Below are 11,100 nucleotides of genomic sequence, written 5' to 3' on the forward strand. Positions count from 1 at the left end.
TTTTTATACACCAAAATCATTACATTACGATTATTATAAACAGAGTACATGTTACAGACATTGTATACAAAAATTGAATAATGGAGATAAATTGCTTCTGATACAAAAAAAAAAAAAAGTCAGGAAGAAAAAGAAAATCACTTCAAGTCTTCATGCGAATGCCTTATTACATCTCAAATTCTGACAGAACTCCCCCATTCCTGATCCTACCAGCTTCAACAAACATTTTAATTCTCTTTAATGATTTTCTCAACCGTGAGCACCTTATTCAACATAAGTCAGAACCTCTTATTACTTGGCTTGGTGAAGAATATCCCATCAGTAGATGAAGTGATGAACTTTTTTGTGGTGGCCTTGCCCGCATTTCTGATGCCAATTTCCTAGGAAAGATAGCTGATTCATCTGTCTCCACCAAACTCTTCCTTGCACTAGAATATCTTGGAGCAACGTTCTCCTTCTCAGTTGAAGGCTCAAATATACCATGCAAGTGATGAGAATGTGCCAAAGAAACAGGCTCTCCTTCGGAGGAGTAGCTTTTAGAGATAGAAAGACCATAATCATCATAATATGAAATGGCCTCTGCAGGCGAATAACGGTAATAGTTTGCATGAGATGCTGAAGGAAGACTGCTGCTACTAATCAACTGGCTTGGGTCGTTTAGGTCGCTTGATGGAGGGCCATTAGCATTATTTGATGAAAATAAATCTATGTGGCTTCCATGAAGTGAAAACTTTAGCACCTCTGAACATTCACCACATTTCAGCTCATGACATGCCCTTTTGAAAAGGAGAAAATCTGCAGGTATCTGCAACAGGTTTAAGCATTTATGACAAGTGACAAAAGGAGCTCCACCTGCCACTGGCCTGTGATGTCTCTTAGCTACCAAGTTCCTTTTCTCCCTTACATATCTACTTAACTCAGGAACCCTACGCCTCTGATCATCAGATTTTGTTTCACGTCCGTACATTGGTGCTAGTTTAGAAGCTGTGAACCATTGTGGACTTGAAGGATAGGAGTGATGAGAAAAAGAGCAACAATCTCGGCCTCCACAGGACCTCTGTAGCCTTTCATGCTGGAAAAGACCATGTGGTGAGATATCTGCTGAAAAGTGCCTCTCTTGGGAACGACAATGGCAGCAAGAATGATCAACATTGAGTGCACTGCTTGTTGCCTCAGCTGAATAAGGTATCCGTGAGGATTTATTATGCCTTTGGTGCCAGTTGACTCCATGACTACATCTTCCATTACACAAAGGGTAATCCAAGCCATGAGAAAACCTTCTCCCCTCATCAAAGTCATGGGTATGGTATGCAGAAATACGATTTCCCTTGTAAAAAACACCCTTGGACAGTCTTCCATTATCTTCTCCACTCGTGTAGCGAGTCCTGTTCAGTTTATCCTGCAACTTATGAATCATGCTCAACAGTTTCATTTTCTCTTGGTCAGTTTCCTCAAAGGATTCATGTGAAAGAAAGCTCGAGCTGCGGTGGATCTCATCATGCATATGGTTTGATGAGTTTCCGCTTTCATAGTAAGAACGAGAACCACTTCGGTGAAAGGGAATTTTGGGAGGAAACTCGTCTCTCTTTGTGCTCTTCCAGCGTCGATGACCATTTCTTGTAGTCTCCTCAACCACTTTGTTTTGGTTCCCCCAGCCATCTCTCTTGGCATGGTGCTTCGCATTGGACAAATGTGATTGACGTTGAGTTCCGAAGTCTCCATAGAGCAAGTTTTTAGCAAGACCTTTACCCTTTCTGTTCCTTCCCTCAGAAACATCATTAGCAATGGTGTGAGTGTTGTCAAACGAACCTGAATGTTGGATATGTGACCTCTCATCCATTGCTTCATAAGAAGAGAGGCTGCCATCATAAGCATGAGAGCTTCTAGCAGTTGGGGACTTGGACAATTTTCCAACATGAATATCACTAAGCTCTGAACTGTGATCAATTAATTCAGTGGTATCTGTTGTGTTCACAGACCTTACACGGTCAAAGCCACGCTGAACATCTTTTTGAGCTTGCGTCTTCTGTTTCTGAGTGGATACTATATTAGCAGGTGGACCTTCAAGTTTATCAGGCGTAACGTATAGACTGTTTTCCTCCTCTGTACTTGACCTTATAGTAGTAGAAGCACTTTCTGTGGTGCCCACTTCAGGTTTTGCACCGTCTATAACTGATGGATTGTTATTGGAATCTTCTTCATCCCGTGCATGTTCTGCTTCCTCAAAAAATTTTCCATCATTTAACTCTTCTGCTCTATTGCTTTCAGTGATTTTCAGTTCAAGGTTTTCACCAACTGGAGCTGATTTGTAATTAGTGGTATCTTCTTCCAATGCAGAACTAAACTCCTCTTCTGCTACCTCTGATGACAAGTTTCCACCATTCAACTCTTCATCTCCTTCTGAATCAACACTTTCAGAAATTTCCACTTCAGGGATGGCACCTACTACAACTGATTTGACTTTGTTGGCATTTTCTCCATCTGACCCAGAAACGAGCTCTTTTACCAAGTCAACTTGAGTATTTTTCTTTTCAGCTGTTACCCCTTTCAGAGTTGAAGCTGATCTATCATTATAGCCATCTTCATCCAGTGCACAAACAAACTCCTCTTTCAATTCTTCTACCAACATTCCTTCATTCACCTCCTCAATCTCAGAGTGATTGGTCTTATTTGAAGTTGAACAACCTTTGCTGGTCATTCTATGCCTTCTGTGTGACAAATTATAGATATCCGACTCAGTTTCTTGTTCTTCATCTGATAAAATAAACGGAACAAGTTGACCCCTTCCACTATTTCCACCCACATGACAATCTGCAGAAGAAGTTGCTTTTTGCTTCAAACTACATTCCCGAGAAGGAACCAGAAGCTTTCTAGGAGCTGCAATGGTTTCTTGTGTACTGGATTGTAAGCTCACATTCGCACTTGATCGTTTCTTAGCTGTATGGAGAGAAATAAAAGGATTTAAGCAATTCAGATCTATAAGATGTAGAGTGGATAGAATAGAATTAGCACCCCATTTAAAAAATTGAATTTAAAGCAGCATGATTCGGGTCATAGAGTTAAACATAAATAAGACCAAGTACATCAATCAATCAAGATTGGAATACAAAGAATAAAATTTCACCTTGAAGAGTAGTGCCACATTCACCACACTTGTACAAATCACATCCTGCAGGCTCTTGAAGAAGTAACCGACATTTAGGGCATCTAACCACCCGAACTGCAGGAACTAACCCACCAGACATTTGGCTCAGATATGTAATTGATTACAGTTCAAACGTTCGGCCGTCAAAGATCAAATTTCCAACACTGTCTGCACACAAATAACAAATAAATAAAGTTTAGGTTGGATCATTGCAATACAATTTCTCAGTTAGTTATGGAAAAGGAGAAATTGCAAGATGCAGGAAACGATATAACTTTATGATAAAAACTTGTCCTCCACATTCCAAATTTGGGACAAACGTGGTCTTCACGGCTAATTGAATTTGACACTTATACACACTATAACACAGACCAACACAGATTTTCCAAAAGAAGAAAATGCCCTTTAAAAGGAACATTTTCTAGAATCAGAAAATCATGGCAAAACAGGTGGAACGTGCTTCACGGGTTAAATCCATATTCTCATTTTTCTCCTATTTTAAAACCTTTGCGAATAAGCAACAAACAAGTATGCTGCTAGAGATGGACAAACGACAAACATACACATAAAACGAAGTTCAATCTTCACAGACAAACAGCAACACACATCCAATCAAATGTTTTAATCTCTAAACAACCTCAAAACATATTCTGAGTTTAATAAATAAATAAGAGCAACCAACATTGCAGGCAATGAAAAAGTATAAAAATACCACATAATTGAAATTTTTACATTCAGAGAAACAAAGTCCTCTGAAATGAAAAAAACATTTGTAACGTGTGCACGTGAGAAACAATGTGATGAAAAAATCGATGAGAGATGAAGGTACCTAGTTAGTTGTGGCAGCCATGGTTTGCAGGTTAGACGGGAAAGGTGGCTGCAGGTGAAAAAATAGAAAATTGAAGCAAGGAAATGGACATGAGAAAGTTGAAAAAGAAGAAAGGGCCAAAGGGTTATAGAGGGTAACGAAGATTGTTGCAGAGAGAAAAATGAAAGGAAAGAGCAGAGGAAGTTGTAGGGAAAGTTGTGAAGAATTGCAGCGATTTCTTTGGCGCAAAGTTAAAACGAAAAGAAGGATTTGAAAGAGAAGGGGCAGTGAGTCATTGTTATGTTGTTGTCTTTGGTGTGTGGAAATGCAGCAAAGAGTCTTTGATTTCGGGTCTAGAAGGCTTTGTAGTCAACTCTGACCAAATCCCACAAACTCTTTACTTTTTTTTTTCGTATTTGTTGGGTTTGAATTTTGGTGTTTTCTTGTGTTTGATTATGGCCGTGTTTTGTGTGGTAATGAATCCGACAACCTCGTTAACACGTCGGATTACGCGCCACCATGTATGGGTCCCACCTTGTGGAACACTACCACATTCTTTAATGTTTCATTTTTCACATTCATTGTATTGTCTTTTTATTTAGTGTATCATCTTTTTCGCCAAGGGTGGATAATAACTTTAGGTTAGATTGGATAATAATTTTTATAGTTAAATATATTTTAAGTTTATGCATTTACCTGAATATTATATTTTAGTTCATTGTAAAAAGTGTTTTTTTATTAATAAAAATGTATGTTTTGGAATATAACATACATCATGGCCGTTTTCTGGTCATGTGACTTGACTTGGGAGGACGATGGTTCCTACCAACACAGTCTTGTGAATTAATAATAAATCATTTTATTTTTTGTTAATGAAAGTAATGATGAATCTTAAATTGTAATAATTAGTATTATAAAGTAGTAAATTAGGAGAGAGGGTAGATAAGAAAATAGAGTTTTGGAATTAGTCAACTTGCATAAGGATGCATATATGATGTCATCCTCTTAGGTGTTCTTCATCGTAATCAAAGCTTCACTTATTATACAATTACCCCATTTTTTCTTTCTTCTTTTTGTAGAAAAAAAGGTTGAATTATTCAAGTGGAACATTTCAATTCACTGCAATTCCCTTTTCTTCCCTTCAGTATGAGCTCCAGCTCAATCTAATTATCATACAGCAATCAAGGAATTGGTCAATATTTAAATGAGCATTAATGTATCCATAAGACCTTTTTTAAGAATTTAATTTTGTTGAATTTATCATTCAACCTTTGCATCATATATTTTTTCAAAATATTTACACTATATTATTCGCCCTCTTCTAATTTCAGAATATATATATATATATATATATATATATATATATATATATATATAAACTAATTGGCTATGTTTGTTTTATTAATCCAAAATGAATATTTATTCTTATATTTGATTTATTTGTAATTTTTTTTAAATTAGTTATATCATATGACAAATGCTTAGTAAGATTGATGAAAATTGTATGAATTTGGGATTATACATATAGGATGTGTATTAACTATTGTTTGAGTTGTGTAGTAGGTATTGACACTTATGTTCCAACAAACATCTCCATACTTCATTGATAATCTAAATCACTAAGATATCATGTAGTGAGAAGGAGAAATGGAAGTTCTTACACACAATGACATGTGTTGATGTACATACTTAGGTTGTAATGAACTTACCCTCATCCATTTATTATATTCACTTCTAAATTTAAGTACTAGTTTGGATCGAATATTAGTTTCTTATGGAACATACTTTAATACGAGTTTTTTAGAAGGTGTTGGTTGATATTTCATTTTTTAAATATCCTTTTATGTATAGATCCATGTGTGATCCGTGTAGTTTTTGTATATTTGTATTTGATTAAACTGAATTGTTAATAAAGTTGTTCCTTTGATATATCATTTTCTTATATTAGAAATTTATTTTCAATAATTTGTCCTTATATATGTTGTTTTTGTAATGACTTGCTATGATTATATTGTATACATGAGTACATATACGAATTTGGGATGATAATAGGTCAGATCGGACACAAATAGTGCCTACTTGTTACTCGGTCCATAACAAAAAATCTAACTCATTACCCATCCCATAACAGAAACTCTGACTCGTTACCTGTCTCATTATCCGTCGAATACCCATTTCATAAATACTCACGGGTCTTTCACAAATATTAAACAAAAATTATTTATAAATTTTTTAAGAAAAAGAAATCTAAATAAAATTGCCAAAAAAAGATATAAAGAAAATTAAATTAAATATAAATTAAATTTTAATTTTTTACTAATAATGGATTCACACAAGTATGATAATATGATACCCGCTCTCGACCTATCTATAAGCGGGTATTAAATTACCCTCTACTCATTATCCATGGGTACCCGTTTGAAGTATCCACTTATTATGCATAACAGATTTTATTTGCAAAAACCCACGAGTGTAGATACATTTGTCATCTCTAATAGGAACAAATGAAAAAGTAGCACATGAAAGACGATAATACTTGTTTTAAACTTTATGATATAGGTTAAAATAATACGTTGAATTATGTTATAGATTTTATAGATGTTACCATCACTTGTTCATATAATAAAAATTTACTAATTTTTTATGTCACACTTTTAAAATAAATTTATCATTCTAAAAATTTAAACACACACACACACACACGTATTCTAAACCTAATTTCCAGAATAACATGCATTGAGTTGAATATGCTTAAACTTTTGCATCTCTCATGGAATACCGCAAAATTGAAATGAAATTAAAGACCTAGCACCTCCTGACCTATTTGTTATTAAAGGCCTTGGCCTCTCCCAACATGATCCCCATGACAAGGTTAATTCCTTCTATCATAAAACTATTTCATATTGATCTCATAGATCGTGAATCTCCTTCAACTTTGACCACTTAAACTTCATTCTCTATATAAGTCCATGAGTTTAGTAGATTTACGATGACTTCACAATCTAGACTCTCACTCAATACATACCCTAACATTTGAAAATGTGGTAATTCTCCTTAGAATTAACCACATTTATACAATTAACAAAATGATACTAATATCATCACATATTTTACCAATAAACTTTTGAAATTTAAGTCCAAGCCTTATTCCACCTCACATCACCATTTTTCATTGGAATCCCATGTTTCCATTTCTCATTCATAAAATATATTCATCTATAACTAAGATACAACAATTCAAACCAATATTTTTATATCATAAAAGTCCAATCATTATTCGACCTAACATTCACACACAAAATCACCATCATTTCATTGCTTCCACTCTCATCCATTAAAGAAATGGCATATGAAACACCTTTTCATAAAAACCAAAGCTTTAGATTTCCAAAATAACACTTAGCGCAATGAACTAAGGCTCAATGTCAGGCATCTAATACCCAATGCTCTAGCCATTAGTGCTCAATGGAATAAATTTTCCAAGTGGTGTCTAGCGATTCTAGGGTGTCGCCCAACTTCTAACGCCTCTAGTTCTAACTAGAATTGATTTACCAAGTGGTGCCTAGTGGTTCTAAGATACAACCCAACACCATTGCAGATTTCAAAACGCTACCAATATGAATCAGATTAGCCAAATGAATCTTTCTGTGCCAATGAAATCTTTTCTTACATCAAATAGGTATAGTTTGACTCTAGTTATGCTCATGAAACTTCAATTATCTAGTTTGATACATGAAAAAGTAGATTCATGCATCATAAAACTCATGCATTAATTCAATATTTCACCAACCAACCAAGACAAAACTACTTCAATCTAACCAATACACATATAATTGAGGATACATAACATAGTTCCAGTCAATTTTCAACTAATCTTAGAGATAATTTATTCATCCCAACACATCATTACTCTACAATTCAATTTATTCAATCAAAGCACAAACATACGTACAACAAAACTAGCTTCTCTTACCATGATAGACGCTCATAAACTCAAAGGGTGTTCCGCACAAGTTCAACTCTCACAAGCTCCACAAACTCTACCTCACACAAGTTGTTCTACCTGCTCAAGAAGCTTCAATTATCCAGTTTGATACATCAAGAAATATATTCATGCATCATACAATAAACTCATGTATTAATTTAATACTTCACCAACCAACCAACACATAATCACTTCAATCTCACCAATACACATATAATTGAGGATACATAACATAATTCTAGTCAACTTTAAACTATGATTAGAGACAATTCAATCATCCTGATACATCACTAATCTACAATTCATTTTATTCAATCAAATCATGAACATACGTACAATAACACTAACTTCTCTTACCTGGATAGACGCTCCTAAACTCAAAGGGTGTTCCACACAAGTTGAACTCTCACAAGCTCCACTAACTCTACCTCACATAGGTTGCTCTATCTACAACAGGATACATCTTAAACCCTTAACGCTACACACAAGCCTATAACATTCCACATGCAATAGATTTTTTAAGACCCAAAAAAAATGACAAAAGATAAACTTACTTTCTTCAAGAAAGCGATAGGATAAGATTATAGTCATTGGCGGACCTTTTATATGACAAAGGGGGTCCATGACGCTTCCACCACCACCACCCCCCCCCCCCCCAACAATTTTTTTATTTTTTAAAAATTTAATATATTTTATATAATTTGATATTTTAAAATTTATTTATACATCTATATCTATATCTAAAGGAAATCCTTTGTTTGTTGTACACATTTATTTTTCAATTTTATCTTTTAAATATTTTTTTAAATAAAAATATATTTTATTATTATTATCTTTTAAGTGATCATTTGTTCAATTTAACCATTTTTTGGATTTGACTGTTTTCTTAAACTTAATCATTATTAATGAAATTAATTATAGTAAAATTATAAAAAATATTTGTATTTAATTTTATAATTATAATAATAACAATAATTATAATTTTAGTATTTTTTATTATCATAAAAAAGGAAATACAATGTTTTTACTAGTTTATATAAAAATTTTGGAATTACTTTTTTGGTTCATATTTTTGTTCAAAAATATCAAGTTTGTCCTCTAATTTTTTTTTTAATTTGAATTTGGCTACGAATTTTGAAAAAAAGATGCAATTTGGTTTTTTTTCATTAATTTTTTTCAATCAGGTCAAGGTTTTTTTTTATCAAAATTAAAGACGGTTTTTTGTTGGTGTAATCGACATAATCCTAATGTCAATTTTGATGACAAATCCTTGCACCTCTTTAAGAAATTTAAGGAAATGACCAAAATACATCAATTTTTTAAAAATCAGAATCAGATTGAGACTAAAAAAATAGATGACCAACTTGATATTTTTGAACACAAAAATGAACTAAAAAAAGTAATTCAACCAATATTTTGCCATCCAAAAATATTGGTTGAAGATCTGTTGTAATCTTCAATGCCAAAAGTCCTATGACATATCTGATCTTCAAATAACCAAGTAGATAAAATCTTAAAGAAAAGTAAGAGAGAGAAAAGAATAATTTTAAGATGATAGGATATATAAATTTATGTTTGTTGTCGTATATATAAATTTAAAATTAAAATAAAAAAAATAATGAATATATAATATGGATAAACTAACATTATAAGTTGCATTTTTACTCTATCCATGCTGCTTGCAATTTTAATCTTTTAAAAAAATCAAATTAATCAATATCCCGTGTTTCAATGAAATATTACTTATTTGATTTTTAGATAAATTACATTAATATTTATATTTATAACTGATAAAAGTGATGTGAACATTTCACGAAGATAATGTTTTTTTTTTGGGAACCAGGGTAATGTTATTGACATTTAATTTTTTATTAGTGGTCAGAAGTGAAAGGACCTGATAATGGCTACAGAAGATTGATGAACTGGAGTTGAGATGAATACACCATGACAAAGTCCAATCCCATTTAAGTCATGGAGACTTCTGAGTTTATTCTCTTTCCATAAATGTGTATGTTTTTTTTATGACCACTTCAGCATACCACAAAAGTTTTAATACCAAAAAGAAACACGTCATAAACGTAGTTACTAAATCAAACTTATTCACAAGTTTTATGAGGTAGCTTTAAAAATAGGTTTTATTAATGAATCATTTTCATTTTTCATTCACAATTTAAACGTGTTTAAATTCAATTCACCTATATATCCATTCAATGATTATTTTATGAAATAAAATTTATATTTTAAAAAATAAAAAATATTATGCTACATGTATTATAGTTTATATACAAAATTATTATATAAAAAATAAAATTAATTTTACTAATATAACTTCCATGTTAAAAATATATATTTTATTTTAATATTTTTAAAATATATATTTTATCTTTAATCTTTTAATAAAACATAAAGATCCAACTTTAAAACAAAAATATGTGTATTCAGACTAAATCAAAGGATCATGATATTTTACGCTCAACAATTTTAACACACTTCCCCGTAAGGTTAGGGTTTAAAGGAATGAGTGATAATATATTAAATTTTGAAAATATTTTGAACAAAACAAAAGGCATTAATTACTAAACTAAGTGGATGATTACTCGAGTACTCATGTCTTCCAAAAAGATATATTTTGATTATTTATTAAAATAGAAGGATGTAGGTACTAGGCTTATGCATCCCCACATATGACACCAATGTTCCAACCATGTGTTCCCGAGGTATTGTTAGGATCAACCAATGTGTTCCAAGGTATTTTCCACTTTAGAACGTGGAGTTCCATGGTTTTATCCTTAAAAAACATTTTGAAGGGTGAAAGGATGAAAAAGTATTTAAACTCTTCCTTGGAAGATGGAGTATTTAAACTGCGATTAACCTTAACTTCTAAGCGATATAAGACTATTGGATTATATATATATATATATATATATATAATCTTACTTTTTAGTTTTACAACTCTTCTTTTTCTTCCGTTATACACTTTTTCCTCTCTCTTATAATGGTTTGACTTATTTTATGTTGATGAAATCCACTCACCCTTCCAAGGTAATTTCCCTGGTATCTCTTACCATAACATTTGTACATATATGTTAGAATAGTGTATTATTAATTGTAGTTATTGAAATATTTTTATGTCTCGCATTTGAATATTTTTACTCATTTTTA

General features: G+C 32.4%; 1 protein-coding gene across 1 annotated transcript; it reads right to left on the reverse strand.

Moving 5' to 3' along the window:
• On the reverse strand, positions 1 to 4,325 carry LOC114164419. The gene is made up of 3 exons (XM_028049089.1): positions 3,975 to 4,325; positions 3,125 to 3,313; positions 1 to 2,937 (listed from the first exon to the last, which is right to left on the reverse strand). Exons 2-3 carry the CDS (start codon positions 3,243 to 3,245, stop codon positions 269 to 271), a joined length of 2,790 nt encoding a protein of 929 aa, XP_027904890.1. The 5' UTR covers positions 3,246 to 3,313; positions 3,975 to 4,325; the 3' UTR covers positions 1 to 268.
• Between the last annotated feature and the right edge of the window lie 6,775 nt (positions 4,326 to 11,100).

Source organism: Vigna unguiculata, chromosome 9, assembly GCF_004118075.2.
Source record: "Vigna unguiculata cultivar IT97K-499-35 chromosome 9, ASM411807v1, whole genome shotgun sequence".
NCBI classification, from domain to species: Eukaryota; Viridiplantae; Streptophyta; class Magnoliopsida; order Fabales; family Fabaceae; genus Vigna; species Vigna unguiculata.